Source organism: Diabrotica undecimpunctata, chromosome 3 (genome assembly GCF_040954645.1).
Source record: "Diabrotica undecimpunctata isolate CICGRU chromosome 3, icDiaUnde3, whole genome shotgun sequence".
Classification (NCBI taxonomy): Eukaryota; Metazoa; Arthropoda; class Insecta; order Coleoptera; family Chrysomelidae; genus Diabrotica; species Diabrotica undecimpunctata.
The window spans coordinates 120,255,975-120,277,794 of NC_092805.1; the positions used below are offsets into that span (position 1 = coordinate 120,255,975).

General features: G+C 32.5%; 1 protein-coding gene across 2 annotated transcripts in view; it reads left to right on the forward strand.

The window, feature by feature from the left end:
- Positions 1–21,820, forward strand: part of LOC140437317 (sorting nexin-8-like) — a 74,839-nt gene that overhangs the window by 26,069 nt on the left and 26,950 nt on the right. The window contains exons 1-3 of one of the 2 annotated variants that reach the window (XM_072526780.1): positions 12,575–12,628; positions 12,735–12,848; positions 12,904–13,161. In XM_072526780.1, coding sequence (XP_072382881.1) covers positions 12,827–12,848; positions 12,904–13,161 — 280 coding nt within the window. In that variant the 5' untranslated portion in view covers positions 12,575–12,628; positions 12,735–12,826. Of the gene's footprint in view, positions 1–12,574; positions 12,629–12,734; positions 12,849–12,903; positions 13,162–21,820 lie in introns of those variants that run through there. The other variant, XM_072526781.1, reaches the window with a different exon arrangement.

A 21,820-nucleotide genomic window follows, 5' to 3' on the forward strand; every position in this document is an offset into this window, starting at 1 on the left:
GTAACTAACAGTTCTATTGTAAATAATTAAAAATAAAGTTTAATTGTTAAAACTGTTTTAATTTTCTTCCTTCCTGTGTCAATAGCATAAGTGTTCACTATTACATATCCCAGTTTATGAGTTATCAGATTTTTGGGAATTTTCGTTCAACTGGGTTTGGGGGGGGCCGGCCGGGTCTCATCCCCGGGGCCCGGCCTGGCTCTGGGCGGCCCTGTTTTCAACTACAACCCTATTAAAAAAAGGGCTTAAAAAATTAATTTAAATAATTTTATTGCACTCAAAACCGACTATATTACACATAGCTAACCGAGTTATGTGTAAAAAACCAATCACATATATTTTAGGAGAAATCAGAACGCGTATACTGGAGCATTATAAGATACATATAATGTGATATTAGGGCAAAGACATACTTTCACCCATGCTTACAAACTAAGGGTTGTTTTTTAAGTTGAAATAAAATAAATTCATAACATTCTGATTAAAAAAAATATTGTATATCGTCACCCTAATGAGCAAAACTCGTAACTCCAAAACGACAAATTGTTCAGGAGACGCAAAAATTTGAATTTGGAATAAATTTTGCGATTCTGTCAAAATTAATCGAACATTGTAAAATAAAATAATATACCTGATGTTGTAAAGAATCATTTTTAAAATTTAGAGTTTATACTAAAACTTTGTGGAGTGACGAGGTTTGTCCCAATTAAACCAAAATTAATTTGGAGTTACGAGGTTAAAAGCAAACAAGCATTATAAAACAAATTTATTGCAAAATGACATTTTGGTTAACTGCTTAATTGAAAATTACAAAAAATATTACTAATTTTCAATACAACTCTAATATAATTAGTAGGTACATAATAATATTTTTCAAACGTGTTTATCAAACGAGATTATTTGTCAAACGAGATTATCATAAAATGAGCGAAAATCACTCGGCATAGTAGTTTTTAAAATTTGTAAATGTTCAAACTTTTCGTTTTTAATTTTCAACGGTTCCAGATAAAGCAGTGGCATTTCTTCAAGTAGTACCCCTAAAACTACTTTTTTGTTTCCTCTGACTGGAAGAACCTGCCATTGCTCGGAATGTCTGAGTTTAAACTGAATGGTTCCATCTGGATTGTATTGTAGTGCACGCAAATCTGTTACAGTAGAATCGCCTGCCTTTTTTCCAGGCCTAATGGTTGATAAGTATTGGCTGCTAAAATTTCGAAAAAATGTATGGGTTAAGTATTTTGTTTCATAAGGCTCTGGTTTTTTCGAGCATTTTGGATAACTTCTATGTATTGCGCAGGCACATTTATAATTTTGTTTTTTAACTGTCTTTCTATACATGAGTGCATAGCATCAGCTTCCATTTGTGTGTGCCCACGTTCGAGATATTTTTGAACCACAGGCACTTTGTTATATACAGCGAAGTTCAACAAAGCACTTGACAATATTGCATTGCGATTTTGCTCGGTGCACCCGTCACTGCAAAAATCAACTTCTCTCCAGGCTGAATGGACGACAATTGAGTAGCTGCAAAATGACAAATTATAGTTGCAAATTCATTTGCCCCAACACCCCCTTCAACTTTGCTCCACACAAAGCAGTATCCTCTACCGGTTTTAATATCATAAAGAGTAAAATTATGGACGGCTAATTTGGTTTTATAATATAAAGCTGAGACGTTGGACTTTAGACAAAGAAGTACAGCTTGTAGATCCATAGTAAACACTTTATTGTTGGCACTCATTTTGTCATTTGACTTCTCTTCTCTGGCTTCTTCTTTTTTTAATGTGTGCAATTCATACTCCGCTTCTGTAGCATTGCCTACTCTTTTAGCCACACATAAATCACACTCATCTTTCTTTCTCTTAAATAAACTCAAATTCATATCCTCGAAATAATTGTTAAAATATGCAATTGGAAATGGCTCCACGTCATTACACCAGTTCTTATAGTAAAGTTCATAAAGTTTTTGTTCTGACTGCCATTGTGGTTCAAGATACAATTTTTGAGATGTAGATCGGCAATAATGGGATTCCATTTTTAGCAAACTTTCAAAAAATAACCTTAACGAGTTTATTCTTTCCGAATCTAACCGTTTCCTGTTGCTAGCCTTTAATTGAGCTCTTAAGGCTGCAGGACCATCTTCATCAGCAGTCACATGCACACTTGTGGCGTTCTGACGTTCTTGTGGTTTTACAATTTTCCAAGAGCGTATTCTCCATTCTCCTATGCTTAGTGTATTAAGAAATATTTTTTTGCTTACTTTAATTTGATTTTTTGTTTTCTTAAATAATAAGTAAAACTATTACTTCTTCTAGATTTGTTTTTTTTTTCGGTTTCGTTTTCTTTGGGGTGTTTCAGATTTTACGTTTAGATCTACAAAAATTTTTTTTCACCATAGCTCATTTTCCAAAAATTCGTGAAAGCCATTTTTCTGTCTTCATCCGATAGTAGATGGCATTTCATCCCAGATTTTTTTAGGTTATTTTAATTTCTGGCTATCTTGCAAGAACACCTTTGTTTTAATACTCTTTGTCTTTTTGGAATATTATATGCCCATTTTCCAGTATTACACTTTTACCTTTGTAAGCAATACCTAGCTCTCTGTTTTTCCTATTTTGCTCTCTTTTCCAAGCTTCTACTTTAACATGTCTTCTCTTTTTTCTGCACTTTCTTGAAGTTTTTCTTTTTCAAAAATTTCGTTCTCGTGGTTTTTAGACGATTTGCACTCTGAATCTCCATTTTTGTAAATTTTAACACCATTCTTTTCAAAATTTGTTTCTGGTTCTTCCTCATATATATTTTTTACATGGGGGTTTTCGATCACATCTTCAATAATTAAAACATATGTGTTACAAATATCTCCAGTTTCATTTTTATGTAGTACAAACGAATTGACTAAGATATGAGGCTTTGACAACGCCAATTCTTTTTCACTGCTCGGGACATCTAAAAAGACAAAAAATTTCACTTAAAATTTGGTGGCAGTTTTCTTACAAAAATTAATATTACTAAAGTAAAAAATAAATACACGAGAAGTATAAACTGGTTGAGTGTAGTGTACTTACCCTATGCAGAATAGAAATGGTTTTTAGATTAAAATGCACGTTATAATTATAATTAATTATAATATTTTATAATGTTACTGTCATATGTATCGAACCACACTTATATTGGAGTTACGTGGTTTGCTGAAGTCAAAAGGTGATACCGAGTTACAAGGTTTTCTTTTCTGCATTTTAATACGCTTATATTTAATTTCTACATTTAGATAGAGTTACAGGATTTGGTCAAAAGACAGATAAATTAATTCACAAACAGATGGCGCATATATTCATAAATTGACTAAAAATGGAGTTACGAGGTTTTCTAATTAGGAGGACGATATAACTATTTAAAATTTCTTCGCAAGGGGTGGTTCAACCCTAAAAAATAAAAAGCAACCAAGAGCATAAGTCCAATTTTGAAGTGGAGTGTAAGTATAATCTACATCCAAATTTCCATGCAAATCAGTGGACACCAGGTATTCAATGACATTGTTTTAATTATAACTAATCTAGGGGCTGAGATTTAGGGGTTAAACTATTATAAAATCTTAAATTATGTTGTTTAATATTAATTAACATTCATTCATTTCACTAAAAGATGATTTAAATCAATTACCCTCTTTAATTTATAATTATACAATTTTTTCTAATAGTTGTAGCTTTCACCCCTAAAAAATAAAAAGCAACCAACGGTACAAGTCCAAAAGTGAAGTGGAGGGTAAGTAGAACTTAAATCCAAATTTCCATGCAATTCGGTGGTAACACGGAATATGTCGTTAACGGTACATTTGTTGATTGAACATTAACAGACAAATGCATCACAAATGGGTCATCACATTTGTGCTGCGAACATTACGCTCCCCAATCTCGGAGTGTAATACCATCGTGCACAGGGAATGCATGGTACAAGGATAAAAGTGTTATCTAAAGATTATAGAGGGATAGTGTTTTGTCTCGTTAAAACAAGAAAATTGGAATATCTCGGACATATTACATGTGGAGAGAAATACACCTTGCTCCAACTGATTATGCAGGGAAAGATCCAAGGAAAGAGAAGCATAGGGAGGCGTAGAAATTCATGGCTGCGCAACCTGAGAGAGTGGTACGGATGTACATAAAATGAACTTTTCAGAGCAGCCGTCTCAAAAGTCCGAATAGCTATGATGATTGCCGACCTCCTGAATTTCATCATCATCATCATTAACAGCTGTGTCCATTCAATACAGTTTGTTGTTTTTTGCATCCATTCGTGACCAGTTATTAGCTTGATATCATCAGTCCATCTGGTTTGAGGTCTGTCTTTACTTCTCTTGTTTGCTCTTGGTCGCCATTCAATAATTCGTTTCGTTCAACGGTTGTCTTCTATCCTTCCTATGTATCCTGCCCAGTTCCATTTTAAGATGGTAATCTTTTGGATTACATCTGTAACTTTTGTTCGTCTTCTTATTTCTTCATTGGATTTACGATCGGTGAGCTTAATGTAAAGCATTCTCCGTTCCATAGCTCTCTGAGTTAATTGGAGTTTGTGGACTATGTTGTTGTTTAAATCTCGTATTTCAGATCCATGTCAGTACCGGCAGCACATACTGATCGAAAGTTTTTGCCTTTAAAGTATTTGGTAAGTTTTATTTAAATACTGTTTGTAATCTTCCGAATGCTGCCCATGCTAAGAAACATCTTCTATTTAAGTCAGTCTGTGAATTGAGCTTTGTTAATTCCATTTTTTGTTCTAAGTATATATATGACTGAACTTTTTTATATTATTATTGCCCAGAGTTATATCCTTAGTTAGATGTAGAGATTCGTTTGTTAAATATTTAGTTTTTGCTAGATTTAGTTTTTGATCTGTTTCTGTTAACCTCAAGATTAAAAGCTTCACTATAAAATAGAGATCCAATCAAGAGTACTTCCTTCATTCTAAACCACCTAAAATCTATTGAAAAAATAAAAAAGTATAAAATAAAACATATAAATATTTATTAGGAACAAGGTAGGTACCGTTCGCGTCATAAAAAACTGATACAACTCTTATAACCAAAAACCGTGTTTTTTAAGTTGTGTACGTTGATCTTGTCACATGTGTCATTCTAATTTCTAGGGCACCGTTGCCAGTTCAACGAAAATATTATATGAAACCAGCTAAAAGCAGGGCTGTGCGACAGACCGCCAGTTTTGAGTGTACTAAAAACTAAAACATCGAGCATTTTCGATCAGTCAATCACATTAAAGTTTAAACATGCATCCTAAAAAATTCCAATATTAATTTTGTAATTTTCCATCATCTCAATTAAGTACCTATACATTGATTTGTGTCTTATTATAATTTATGAAAATATTTCGATTCAAAAATAATGATAGATAGTCAATCTAGACATAACTTTAAATTATTATAATAAAACTTTACAGTCGGATATTAGATTGTAACTGTCATGTTTTGAAAAGCGTTTTTTCGCCCCGGATATTTTAGTTTATTATACGTAGAATAAAGTATAATATTTTTTTTTCACATTTATCGTTCTTATATTAAATAATCAATTAATTTTGGTAGTTTGCATGTTACTAAACTTATTAACAAAAAATACAGTTCGTGTTCGGTAGGCAATTGAAGTATAAAATTACAGTAGACGCATTCCAATGTTCCCTGTGCCAATACAGATCCTTCAAACATTTTGGATATTAACTCAACCCTATCTCTGGTTATTAAATTAATTAGATACGGTTTTTTGTTGTTAATGATAAAAATAATACCTATCTACATTACAATACAATTACAATAATACATTTTTGAACGTTATTTTTTTTATTTAGATTTAGTGCAATTCCGTTATCTGTGATGGCAACAACGAATTGATTCACGAACCATTGTGTACAGTCTGAACACAGGTTTACATTGGGAAAAAAAAGTGTACCAGTTTTATATGACGGGAAGTGTACATAAAAAATCTTGTTAGTCACTTGTAAATGTCTTCGGGCGGCTACTCGCTACGCAGCATTTGACAAGTATTGCAATGAGTAGCCGTCTTCCATGGTACAATGAATACACAAGGTATGATATTGCGCATGACATTTGACAGCTGGCCCAGGAGTGTGACGTAGTTAAGATCGCCTGAACCACCTCGAACCCATTATTACAGCTTAACGTACACATTAATTTTGAAATTGTGGTTAAAAAGTGATCTTATTTTTTTTTTAAATGTTTTGTTTTGGTTATAATTGAATAAAAAATATATTTTCAGTAGCGTAAAACCTTTACTTCTCTTAGAGATTCAGGCAAAATATTTATTTTTGTTTTCATACATATTTACTAATAATATAAGTACTCTTTTTGTATGCAAATCCCTTGAAATTTAAAATTTTTCTGCAGAGGAAATACTGTGAATAGGTAAATAGTAGTAGATTTGCTTATTCTGATTCACTGTCACTCACTTCCAAGCAGTTTTACTGAAATAAAAACAAAATAGAGTACAATAGAGAAAAATCTGTTTTACAATTCAATATGGTATTTTAGATGAGTTATAATGAAATTTAGTAAAATAAAAAATATACACATTACTATAACCTACCGATTATTATATGCAAAATTTACTTATCAAACAATATAATAATATGAAAATAAGACACAAATTAGTTCAAACGCAAAACACAATAAATATCGACTTCAGACGACTTTACACCGGCAAGACAGAAAGCTTGTATAAAAACAAAAGTTCAACAATAATATCGGTTATCAATGGTGACTATTGCAAATTGCAAGTTATGAGATAATAAATATATTTTAAAGTATCTTAATACTGACTGAGTCATATATTTTATAATAGAAAAATAATTTATATATATATATGCTTATATATGTGTCTTTATACAAATGGTGTTTAGTTACTATTTATTTATACTGTATAGTATATAGTAGTTATTTGCCATTGTATATCTGGTTTTGTACCTTTTTCAAAGTACGCTGTGCAATTGCTTGTTGCAATAGTGACAATGAAGATAAAATCTTTAGGTTTCATACATTTCCTAAAGATAGCGTGACCAGAAAACTGTGGATTGTATCTTGTTGTAGATAGAATAATTTTAATTGTAATACTGCAAGAATTTGTTATACACATTTTAAAACTGAAGATTACCAAAGAAATCTACAACAGGAACTTTTAAATTACGTTTCTAAAAAGGGTCTAAAACTCAAACCTGAGGCAGTACCTAGTCTTTATTTGCCTAAATCAACATCGGTTACCCTTTTAACCAACCAAAAGAAACGCGTACAAGGAGGCGAACACAGAGAGTCCAAAAAGTATGTTGAGCAGCTTCTTACTACTTCTAGGTCAACGACGTAAGTCTAAATCTTTATTTTTATTAATTATTAGTCATGAAACCTTAATGGTTTTTTCATATCGATTTGTTAAGTAAGAAATTAGCCTCAGCCTGCTATGCAATTTGCAATAAGAACTGTTTCGGAGGAAATCAATTTAGCATCTTCCAAAATAACATATTTTTCTTTGTTAAATCATGTTATCATTATTAAAATATACAATGTTATCATCATTATAAACAATACCAAGATAATTTTATGTGTGAATATTACAAAAATGTCATTTTAAATGTTGTGCAATATTGTGTGCCCTCACTACACTCATATTCGATGGCCAGCTAGCTCATTCGATATAAATAAAGTTGACTTTGTCATTATTTATTTTGATTTTGTGTTTAGTTCAGTAGGTATATATACGTACAAATTTTGTGTACCTCCATTACCACTTTTCTGTATATTTTTAAACATCTGAAATATCGAACTCTGGAGTATAAGTTAATTAACCTGTACCTACGTGTAATAAAAGATAATTAAAACTTGTCTTATAAAGGATATCTATGTTTTATAAAGGATAAATATTATAATAACATAATTTTATCATCTCTTTATAATTACTATAATTAAATTAGCCAAATTATATAAAAAAAACTTAAAATTAAAAGTCTTTCCTATACAACTACATTCAAATGTTGCGGGAATAAGCGATCTTGACTACGTCATGCGCGAAAGCGAACCGATTTTGGAACATTATGTATCATACCTTGTGTATTCATTGTACCATGGCCGTCTTCTACCATAAACATAAATACTTTGTTCGTGATCGTGAGTCATCGCCAGTTTAAAGTATATTTCAAGTAAATCTTGAAATATGAAATACTAATACCCTTGGTTAGATTTTATTTTTTATTTAGTCACGATTATTTACTAAAAGAATGCTTCATACATGTATGCTTGAATTACCTATTATTATATAAATACACGTATTACGTATACTGCCGTAGTATATATTAACATAAATTGACATGATAGTGCAAAGTGCAAATACCTATCTCGTTTTTCATACATCTGACATCTTACCAACTTATAACTAACTTTAGCACTTACCAGAAATGATAAATAAATGGAATATCACAGAAATTAATAATTTGTATAATTAATTGAGCAATGACGATACCTATTATGTTTATATAATAGGTAACGTATGTAAACATATATATTTCTAGTATTTTTTTTTCTTATGAAATATTTAGTCGATTCCTAAGGATTTGGGTTAATGGACATTAACCAATGTGTAACCATTTTTATTTTGATGTACCTAGTTAGAAAGGTCACCAATTGATATAATATGAACGGAGCTAGATGGTTGGTGGAGAACGATTGGATTGGAGAAATTGGTATTTGGTTTAAAAGAACAAATTATCAGAGATAAGATCGATTAGATTAGATTAGATTAAGAGAGGTGGCCTTTCGGCCTATTCCACTGCGACCTTTTCAGATCTATTGGTCCTCTAGTCCTAGATAACATTCTCTAGCCTGACCCTTTTTATAAAGTCTAGTAGCTTCGAGACTGTACCTTCCATGTAGTTATTTGCCGGTGAATTTTCTTCTCCCCTTTGCCAGACTGTCACACTGACATAAAATGTGCTCTGCTGTTTCTTCTTCGAGGTGACAGAATCTGCACAGGTCATCATCTGATAATCCCATCAGCTTCAAGTGCCTATTCAGCTTACAGTGCCCTGTTAGAAGACCTACTATGACCTTGACTGTTTTCCTGTCTTTGCTTATTAGGTCTGCCGTAAATTTTGGCGAATGTCTTTTAATGAACTGTTTCGCCTGTCTTTGTCCTGGTGAATTCCTCCACCATTCCAGAAATTTGCGAGCTACCCACTTCCTTGTAGCCGTTCTTGTTACTGATTTAGCAACTCCGCAGAAGGGTTCCGGTCCAATGAATGGCAATGATGAGCCTTGTTTGGCCATTTCATCTGCTTTTTCATTGCCCTTATGATCCTCGTGCCCCGGTACCCAGGCTACTGTAACCTTGCTACGGTCTCCTAGTTTATTTAGGGCACACACGCAATCCCATACTAGCTTAGAATTGACCTCTACAGAATTGAGTGCCTTAAGCGCTGCCTGACTATCTGTGAAGATGGCAACTGAACAGAACGTTCTTTCCTGCCTTTCTATTTCTTCCACGCAGTGATGGATTGCAGTTATTTCCGCCTGGAAAACTGTCACATCCTTAGATAGACTTACCGGGAAATCTATCCCTTGATTTGTCCCTACTATGCCGGCTCCCACACCCTCCGATGTTTTTGAGCCATCCGTGTACCAAGTAGCAGCAGCTTGTATGGGTACACCTTTATTCCAGTCTTCCCTGCCGGGTATCTTAATTGTGAACTTATTGTTAAAGCTATATCTCGTAACTGTTGCATCGATAGGTTTCCCCATCACAATATCGGCTTTTAGCTCCTCGATTAGCTTTCTGTTGTCAGTACCATGCATCTGGCTTATATAAGATAAGATAGATAGATAAGATAATATTACCACAAATAAAAAGAAAAAATAGGAAAATGGCGCCACTTAACTTTTTGTAAATAAAAGAGGAAAGTTGAGAAGCAACAAACTTGACTTGTTGGTAGTAGCATAAATTAATAAATACATCAGTTTAAAAGAAACAAACAAATAATTTATTTCAACACATAATGGTTGAAATGCAAATGACATAAAACAAATAAACACTTTATTTTAACAAATGGCTGAAATACACATAAAAATAAAACAGATAAATAGACTTTTATAATTCTCCAACATACAATAATTGTATTATAACATGCAAACATTGAACAGTGCCTTTTTTGATCAGTAAACAGATGATTGCAGTTAATTAAAAATCCAATCAAAGAAGGATCTTTACTGAATCTCGAGTTAAGGGAAATTTAATTTAAATTTTATACTATATGATTAACAATTGACAATATGTAAATAATAAGTCTAAAATAGTAAAAATAAAAAACTTTTTATAGCAAACAAAAAACAAACCGGCACTACAGTTGATCAAATTAATTTCGCACTATTTCGTACAAATTAATCAAGATGTAAATAATGAAAAATGATGATATTACTCTAGTAAAATGAAGTTCGTGTAATCGTCGTTAGTGACTCTGGTAGTTATTAGCTAGAAGAACGGACACCAAGGAACTATTTGTAGTAAAAGGAAAGGTAGAAGACCGAAGACCAAGAGGACCTCTAACACGATTGGCAGACCAAATAAAGACTCTAGTGGGAAAATCCCTATATGAAGCCGCCCATATGGTACAGGATCGCAGCCAATGGAGACAGCAAGCTAATAATATTTAGAGTGTCAGCACGTCTTGACAAGGGCTCAAGAAACGAGGAGGAGACTTATTAGTAATTAAACAGGTGGACATAGATATGATCTTGAATTTGCCAAAGATCCAGCTACCTCAAGCGTTTCAAAGTTTCAAAGTCAAGCAAGTCAAAAGTACAAATAAATATAAAACACTACAAAAAATGGAACAATACCTAGATTAAAAATATTTCAAACATTAAAATATATATAAAGCGTACAATATAGACAGCGTAATATAATTAAATTAATATTAAATTTGGTTATGTTGCAGCTTGGGCATTCACAGAGGCACTCTCGCAATATTCACCCAGTGTACAAGGACACATGGTCACTAGGTACTCTTTATTATACAGTAGTAAACTATAGACAGTAGATGACTTCCTATTTATTTCTAAATGTCGATAGGGTACTACAAACTGTTTCTTATTTCTTGTGTTTTGTGAGTGAACTGTTCGCGAACCGTTTGTGAACGCTATATTCGTTAATTTGTACGACGGGACGAACCGCTTGCGAGCTGTTCGTTCGTTGCTCGTCAGGAACCACAGCCTGTCGGTTTTTGGGACGAACACAAAGAATGTTCGCAGAACTATAAATTGTGTCTATAAATTGTTTCTGCTAAGTGTGCGATGAGATCATTCGGTTAAACAAAATTGCTGAACGAGCGCGATTTGAACAAAAGTAACGAGAGAAATTAATAACAGATAATGTAAATAAAATACCGAACTGTTTAGAATAACGAAGTAAATTAATTCTTGGTTTGTTATTAGATACTTAGAGTATTGGATAGCCTGAACATAAACATATTTTCAACGAACTCTTCGCGAACAGCTCACGAGCAGTTCGCAAACAGTTCGGCTCGCATATGTGTACCCACCTTAAAATGTAACATTACGTTACAAAAAATGAAGTACATTATACGATAGGTATAATATGGTGAAATATATATAACGCATAAAAGAGTTATTTTCTTTAAATTTTGTTTCTGGCATTAAAAATCTTTTTGTAATTTAATGTTTCAATTTTATTTATTTGTAATTATTATCGCCTTCAGATTTATTTTATCCAGTAAAGTAACGAAACTTTTGATGGAGTAAGTAAGTATTCATTTTCATCCTACATAGGTATAACTTCGAATGAACTTTAGGGTTTTACTAACTGTAAATTTTTAATTCTTTTACGCACTCCTTATTTCTTTTCCACGACATTTGTTTGATATACTGTTAATACATTTAAACATAAGAATAATCTTTGAATTAAAATTTGTATCAGAATATAATTAATGCAGTGGTCAGGGATTTACAACTTTCCCATCTATTGCGTATGAATGTATGTACCTATATCATTAACGGTTCCGAACCCAGGAGTGTATCTAAATAAATATACCTAAATAAACGTAAATAGTTTGAATAGAAATTAATGTATACTTATCTAAAAGTAACTATAAATCATAAAGCCTTTCAGCTTTCAAAGACCCTTTCAAAAGCAGGCCCTATGTGTAACTTACTTAGTAACATAATGTGGGAAAAATTTTTATTATACGACTTTGTTACATGGCACATTGTAATACCTGAAATAAATTATTCATGTCTTATCTATATCTATTTTATTTTGAAATAAACACATGTGTTTAAACGTGTGTCAACATTATAAAGGATAAGGAAATAAGCTGACAAGAAAAGCTTAAATTATTTAAGATTTTATTTACTTTTTGTTTATTTAAATTCGTGCGAAAGTGGATTCCTAATTCCTACCCTGTTTTTTATAAATGATACGCTAATGTTTAATGTGAGATAAACCATAGATGCGCTTGCTCGGAATTCTTAACTGTCAGTTTAGGTGTGCTAATTCCCATAACGTTTGTACAGTATTAAATGTCATTTTTTTGTCAACATTAACACATGTAATGTAGGTTATGTTAAAGTATTTCCATATTTCATAAGATAATTAAAATATCCGGTTTTATATATCATACCGCCTACCATAAAGTGCCTTATCATATAGTTATTTTTAGCTGTAAATGCGTGGAAATTCCAAAACAGTACGATTTAGAAGTTGACAGCTATTTGGATTTGGAACTAGCTAATATGTTGTGGATATTACACAATGTCAACAGATCTTAGTTCTGGTATTGTAATTTACAGAAATATTTATGTACGTACTCTAACTTTTATATTTTGTAGCTTCTGTTCCCCAATTGTACCGACAAGTTTTTGATGCTTGTTCCAATGACGGCCAACCAGTACTTCCTGATATTTATCAAAGTTTACTCTTAAAATGCAAACTCTCTTCTGCACAAATCGAAAAAATTTGTAAGATAGTGGGAACTTCGGTAGGAGATGTAAATAGGACAAATTTTTATAAAACCCTTGCTTTGATAGCTTGGTGTCAACAAGGAAAACAAGTTTCAGAAAAACTATTTGAAAATTGCACAGAAAAAGGTAGATTTGCTTTTTATTTAATACCGTTATTTCAATTGGTAATAAAAATTGTGATTGGTGTCTATTTGATACTTAATTGAAGAATTTTTATAGATAAACACTCACTGAATAATTAACTATATTTTGTATTATTGATCAAAATACTAGTTTTGAAATAGACCAGATCTAGGTCTCTGTAATCTTGGACTTTAGTAATTTTGTTTACAATAACTATTAGAAGTTGTTATTTCTCTAGCAATACAGGTTTTGCTTGTATATTTTTATTAGTATATTGAAGGTGTGTATAATATTACACTTACAGTATAGATGATTCACTTTACTAGATTCAAATAGAAAATTATTTCTTTTTATATTAGGTTGTTAATTTGTTGAGTTTGTAGTCTTTCTAGTATTTAGTGCAAAAATCTGCTTATTTAGTGTTATTACTAATTTTACATCTTTTTAAACGATTTTTAATTTTTTGCACATTGGAAGATGCAGCTGACTAACAACAGTATTTTTATTAAATTGTAGTTTGAAAATTTTCTCAGTTTATCTGTTGGTTTATTTTTACTATCTTGTCATTTTTTAGGACTCAAGCAAATTCATGGAGGTTATAAACCTGTGTTCTTTATAAAAACTCTCTTCATATATAATTTTATATGATAAATTTTACTTTTTCGTATAATTGAAAATTGGTTTTTAACACTCTCGCCGCCATTGATATTTTAATTTTTTTCGTCGTGTCGCGCCAAAACTATATTATTTTGTTAACGTGAAGTGCTGTAAGTGTGCATTAATGTTACACATTTGTCAATACAGAGTGCACATTATTGTTACACTTGGCGGCGAGAGTATTAAGCAATATGCAAAAGAATTAATTGGGCCTGGTTTAAATTAAAAAATCCTTATTATTTGATACATGCTCTTCGTTACCACTTCCAAATACTTAATTTATGATTAAAGCAGTCATACCTACTTTGAAATTTGCATAATAAGGTCCTTAACAGTTAAAAACTCCTATCATGAGAGATTTATGGCATAAAACATTATGAGTGAGATTTTTCTCTGAAAGTATTGATACAACTAACCAGTGCTCTATAGCAAAAACAATCCTTGAATTTTGGTTTTATATGGATTTTACAATCCTTGGATAACAATCCTACAAGTTATGAGGAAAGGAGAACCCATAAATTATTAAATATGATAAATTCCCTAAATCTTAGGATACTGTTCACCATGAAAATAGGGAATATCAAACGATTGTATTTTTAGATGCTTTAGTTAAACAAAAGCCTAATGGAAATCTTAGGCACACAGTATACCATAAATCAAGCCACACATATCACACATGCGATTAACCCAATCCATGCAAGTTGATCTAAACTCAGCTCAGTCCAACTTCTTATATTCTGCAACCATGGTATCCTCTTACAACCATTTCATCACTCACCTTTAACTTTTCCCTAGATAGTCAGTAGAGGAATATGGAATTTATTGCGTCTCATTACATATCCAAAGCAGCTAGCTTTTCTTGTTTTGAAGATATTTGAAGCACCCAACATTTATTAAGCAGCATTCTACAGTAGCACCACATCTCAAACACATCTATTTTTTTTTTATTGTTTTGACCTTTAATTTCCATGTTTTGCAACCATAAAGGAAAATAGATTACACATAAGATTTAATGCTTTTAATCTATTTGAGTTCTGTTGGTAATTGGGATTTCATTTTTATAGGTGTGGTTTCAACATGAATTTTACCTATGGCCATCCATTCCAACTTTGTCTGACTGTGTGTACTATATCAAGTAGTAACTACAAGTACAAATCCTCTATGCTATCCGCTATCCAGCATATATTTGATTGCTTATGACCTCTCCTCCCATTCTGACATCTTTGGTCCTATCCTAAAACACCTTTCGAAAAATATCTTCTGAATACATATTAAATAGCAACAGTGACAGAAGACATCTCCATCTCATACCTTGTTCTATTGGCATTTCACTAGTAATACCATCATCTACTCTAACCACAGCTGTTTAATTGTAATATGTATTTTTTTCATGTTTAATTATTTATGTTGTTCAATTTCAAGTATTGAAATAGTTGGGTTTGTTTTTCTCAATGGAGTGATTTTGCAATATCTATATATGAAACATATATAGGTATTTTTACAAAGTTCACAGCTCTTTTGTAACTATACTCTCACGAAAAAGAATAACCCTTTAGGAATCCAAATTGTTCTTTGCTAATACAGTAGACTCCCTCTATAACAAGAACTGAAATGACAAACTAATTACCTCGTTATAAGCCAATCTCGTTATATCAAACAACAATAATACTGTGAATACATATGAATATGTAGTTTTCTAAAACATTAACTTCCTATAGTGAAGCCATTCGGAGCAATATAAGATGCTAAATATTGTTTGAATGGCGTTTTTGAAAAAAGTTGTTTACTTTTATTGTCAATGATATATGTTAAAACAAAAAATCTGTATTCTGTAAATCTTTATAAAGCATATTTTCAAGTATAACATAAACTATTGCTTCTGCAATTGGAAGAAGTCTGTCATTTTTGACTGCTTTAAATTCTCCAGTATTCTATCTATCATATTTTCTAAAGATGATGTGAAACAGTTTTATGCTTTTTCATTTGCGTTTTTTCTTTGGGTAAAGTTTCTGACAACCTTTAAAATACTTTCCACATCTTGTCTATTAGGACCTATTATTAGGTGTGAATGGTAAACCCCCTACAATACCCATGATACTTGTGAATCATAAATTGTAAATTTCGGACTTAGAATCATAAATTGTAAGAAGTTTATTGCGGACGGCATTTAAAAAGGGTATTTATTTATAGCTACGGTCGGGCCAAAACCTAAAAAAAACACGTTTTTCAATATTCTTTTCTCTCGTTATAAGCAAATTTACGTCGCTATAGAGGGTTATAGTTCAATAGAAATTTCACATTACATCTAATGTACCTCGTTATAAGCGAAAACTCGTAATAACCGTGTTCATTATAGAGGGAATATACTGTAATATATTATACACTTTAAAGTAGACAACTTTAAAATGATATTAACAATATTGTTGAGTCACGTTCCTGGGACAACCTTATTGGAAGATAGTTCATTCGATTACACGAAATTAACTTTAACTTAAGAGTATCCGTCAGAAAAGCTTCAGAACAATATTAAAATTAATAGTCTGAGGTAAATGACAAAATATTGTGAACAACTTTTTCACCTATAAAAACACAGAAAAAAATTCTTGACACGATTCGTGTTCATTAATATCCTAGTCATATATGATATCCTGTCAAAAAACTGCAGTATGAATTATTTTTCTTATCAAACTCTCAGTTCTTGGAGTATCAGGTATACTGGTTGTTCAGAACATGTGTACCTAATATTTTTAGGTAATGTTTCAGTGGTTAACTGATAAGTAAATGTGAGTTGGTTAGGCAATATATGTTTAAACTACATAAATAAAGGTAATATAATTATTTATTCAGATTACAAATATCATAATTATCAGAAAGTAACTAACCCATGAACTTACAATCTGGATGATTTACTTCATATTGTATAATCTAAATTTTAATTATAAAAGTTCAGCACAAAATGTCTTATCTCTGTAACATGTGGTCCTTCAAGTGGACTATTTTATTATTCAGTTTTATTTAATATTGTTGACTCATTCATAGAGATTATTCTTTACTAAAGACATCAAAAATATACAATAAAATGAAAAAAACATAGAAGCAGAACATTTATCTATTGCAATAAAATATTTGCAGCTGAAATTATGATAAGGACTATAAAAATATAATACTAGGTCATGATTATTTGAATATTTACAAAATATTCCAACACAGTAGTATTACTTTTGTATCTATACTTGATAGTATGTAATATCTAAATGAGGAGGTAAAATGCAAACTTCTTAACTCACAAATAAGTAATTTTTCAGGGAGGGTGAAAAACTTAGCTTTGCTCTGAAAAATGATAATGATCAATTTTTTGCAATAGTATTGGTTCCAAACTTAACTAACTGGTACTTATTACAGTTAGGGTAGCTAAACAATAGTTTAAAAAATTGATTTTGTTTTGGCAATAAGACCTTTTGCACGAACTTAGTGGAAATAAGTCGTTTTGCATGTACAATGTTGTGCACATAAACTGATTTACTTGTAAAAATAGTAATAAAGCAATAAAGTAAAGGAACAATAGTTGTCTGAATAAACTTTAATTTTTATAAAATAATAATATAGACCTTACCTAAGTGACAAACATTGTCATAATAGCTAGTTAATGCAACAAACAGTTTTTTAAATATGCAAGTTACAGCGTTCATCGTCGAGAAAGTCAGTCACACATTTCTTCCTGCTCCTCACCCGCAGCTGCTGTAGTGGGTTTATCACAAATCAAACTCTTGTACCAACCAAGGCGTGGATCAGAAGTAGACCAGTCCTCTCCAAATATTTTGTCAAGATTTTTCAACATCTTTGGTCTTTTCTTTGGTTACGACATGATGAAGTGGTAGTTCTTCCAGTCTCACTTGTCTTAGATTATTTTTTGTTTTCTTTCTAAAAGATACAAAAAACTTTTACTTACCAACACAATCTTTTTGTAAGACTTTCCTTTTCCCTTTTATCGTAGGTGTTCAATTTCTTCTTGTGTCCGGTAGCGTATTTCAATTCTCTTCAGTTCACTTATTGATTGGATCTCCTTATAGTATTCACTTAGCTTCTTAGTATCAAGTAGTGGCCAATCTTCTCATAGTGCTTTTATCGGTAGGTGCTTTTTATACAAAACACGGTAGGCGGGTAAAAAACTATGTCCGCGTACAGGGAAATACAATAAAATCTTTTGGATTGACGTTTTGTGTTTTTCAAAAAATGAATCAGTGTTCTGATGACACTATTATTTTTATTTTGAGAAACACAACCATCGCTAAACAACCTCAGTACAGAATAGCCCTGAAAATCAGCTTGTCAAATATTTAAAGAGAGCCGATATTTCCACACTGCCTTTTCCTGCCTGCTCCTCTGTCCAAGTATAGAACATGGGTTTTAAGTTTTTAGGTCAGTAATACAAAACTTATAAAACCCAATTTGTCTCACGTAATAAGCTTCTTGAATTGGACTTTTCGGTAGTGGCTGAATTTGTTGAAGATCAAAGCGAAGGCTAACAGAATGAGGAACATCGATTTTCATGTTATGTTTTCATTTTTAAGTGGCTATACTTATTTGTAGGATTTTCACTGATGATGATCTGGTATAATAGAAAACGTTCTGAAAATTTATAAAACCATTTTGGATAATTTAAAAAATTTAATAAAAACTTTATACCATTTTACAAAGGAAGTCTTTACTTCATTGCAAGTTTTTTTAATAGCTATGATTTTTCAATATCTTATTATGTACTAACATCATCATCATATAACGGGGGTCCTACGGCGATTGCCGCTTCCCGCATTTCAGCCTCCATCTTTTCCTATCTCTCCAATCTCCCTCTTCTAAGCCTCTAGATTGCATTGTTTTTGTAATTTCTCTTCTCCAGGAATTTGGTGGTCTTCCCCTTTTCCTTCTTTCTGGCGGAACATACATTAAGGCTTTCTTTGGCCACCGCTCCTCCTCCATTCTCATCACGTGACCATACCATTGTAATTGCCTTCCTTGTATTCTATCTGAAAGAGTATCTCTAATTCCTGTACGGTTTCGTATTTCCTCATTCCTGATTCTTTCTATTCTCGATACTCGACATGACCTTCTAAGATAATCCATTTCCACAACGTCTACTTTATCTCGTTCATTCTTTGTCATCGTCCAATATTCGGCACCATATGTGGTAATTGGTTCTACAATTGCTCTGTATACGCGAAGTTTGGTATGCATCTTTATTTTATTAGACCACAGTAATGAATTCAGTATTCGGATGCATTTTTTCCCTTGGGTTATTCGGTTTTGTACATCTATCTTAACTCTGCCATCTGCTGATATGATGCTTCCTAGATATTTATACTGGTTGCAGCCTTTTATAACTGCGTTTTCAAGCCTCAGATCTGTGGTATTTCCTCCAATTTTTAAATATTCTGTTTTGCTTATGTTTACAGTAAGCCCCCATTTGGCATATTCCTCAAATAATTTTCGATTCATATAATTTATATCTTCCTCATCGGTTGCAACCACCACCTGATCATCTGCAAACAACAATGTATACAGAGTTTCTTGTCCCACTTCGATGCCCATAAATCTACATTTATTTCTCCAATTCCTCAATGCTTCTTGGACGTATATTTTAAAGAGTGTCGGTGACAAACAGCATCCTTGCTTTAGGCCTTTAGTGACTTTAAATTCATTTGAGGTTCTGGTTCCAATTTTTACACAACTAACTGCATTTTCGTACAATTTATATATCGCTCGGATATACGTCGAATCCAATCCGGACCTTTTGAGGACCTCAAACATTTTCTTTAACGGGACACTATAATATGCTTTCTCAAGGTCTATAAATACCAAATGGGTCTCTCTACTTCTTTCGACACGCTTTTCAATTATTTGTCGTAGGATAAATATATTATCAAGGCAGGATCTCCCGGTACGAAAGCCGCTTTGTTCTTCAATATCTTGTATCTGTCTTTCAACCCTCTTCTTTAATATTCTGCCGTACAACCGGCCCACAGAGCTCGTCACACTAATACCTCTATAATTGGAACAGTCTCTTTTATTCCCTCTCTTATATATGGAGCTTATATAAGATTTATTCCAATCTTTAGGAATTTCCTGTCGACACATACATTTATTGAAAAGGTCTACTATTAATTCTAAAAGTGCAGTCGGCCCATATTTAACCAGCTCTATGGGAATGTCTCCAGGCCCTGCGGCTTTTCCGTTTTTAATCTCTTTTAAGGTTTTCGTCAATTCAGATAATGTTATTATAGGGATTTCCTGTCTTTCGTCTCTGTTGTCTATTAATTCCCTTATCTTTTCCCATCTGTACTCTACTCTATCCTCTTTCAGCAGTTTCGGAATATTCTTCCCATTCATTTAACTTTATGAGAGAAATGTTGTCTTCATTTTTCTCATTTTTCTTAAACTGTTTTAATGTTTTCCAAGCTTGCGCCACTTTTGTTCCACCCATAAATCTGTCCAGTTCATCACACTTAGCCTCCCAGTTTATATTTTTCGCCTTATCCACGTCTTTTTTAACTTCTCTATTCCATTTAGCGTATATTTCTCTGTCTTGAGGATCTTTGGATTGAAGCCATATGTGATATGCTTGTTTTTTCTTGAGAACTTTCTCTTCTAGTTCCGTTGACAACCATTCAGGTTTTCCTTTTTTCCGATTTTCAACTTTTCCCAGTGCTTCATTTGCCGCTTCATGAATATATTTTTTAATTACCTCATACAGACTTTCAGGGTCTAAGTCCTTTGTTTCTATATTTTTTATTTTCTGAGCTATTCTAATTTTATATAAGAACTTTGTCGAATCTTGTTTAAAGCTTTCCAGGTTATATTTTATGTTTTCTATGGTTGTTCCTATGTCTGTTACTTCATCATTTTTGTGACTTGATTGTTCTCTCTTAAATGTCACCATTACTTTTGCAATAATCATATGGTGGTCACTTCCACATTCTGGCCCTCTAAACACCTTCACGTCCTTCGTTTTTAGTTTAGAATCTTTACGATGAATGAAATAGTCAATTATTGATTTTAAATTCCTGGTAGGCTGCGTTCATGTAAATTTATGTATATTCTTATGGGGGAAGAAACCATTTAATATTTTCAAAGAATGTGCCTCGCAAAAATCTATTAATCTTTGACCATTGTCGTTCAGAATGTCTTCTCCATATCTCCCTATTATTTCACTGTTGGAGCTCTTTCCGGTTCTTGCATTAAGATCACCTAAGATCCAAATTTCTTTCTTCTTATTAATTGTGGCTAGAACCGTTGTTAACTTGTTAAAGTACTCTTCCTTGCTGTCAACCCTTGAGTCATCCGTCGGTGCATATGTTCCAATTACCACTATTTCATGGCCATTTTTCTTAATTTCCATGAGGATAATTCTTTCATCTATTTCTTGCCATGATTTAATACATTTTTTCAGTTTCTGATGTATTGCTATAGACACTCCCCTTTTAGCTCGTTCGCTCTTTTCTACGCCACTATAGAAATGCAGGTATTCGTTTATCTTTTCATTTCCTCTTCCTTTTTTCTTTACTTCAGTTAATACACAGATGTCTAGTTTCATTTTACTCAGTTCACGGAAGACTTCCTCCTGTTTTGTCCTTATTCCTTGTATGTTCCAAGCACCCAAATTCATAATCCATTTTCTTTGCGAATTTCGTTTATAGATTAATCCGTCCGAATTCCAAGGCTTTTTGCTGAAATTTTTAACTTTGATCATTTTTTCCGAGTATCGAGGAGTTGGCCCGATGCCTCAACCCCCAACTTGGAGGACCAGGGTTTTAAATCAGAGTATCCTTCTCTTAGATAAGTTGCCTTCTCTACGGCTTAGGAGTCCTATCTACCCCACCTGTTGGTCCGCGGGTGGTATTTTATTTCCCACCTACCCGCCGGCCTAGCTGCAAACAGGCCGGTGAGGGCATTCCCCTATCCGCCACCTGGGGACGCGCTCTCTAGGGTTACAGGTTCCCCCGAGAGATTA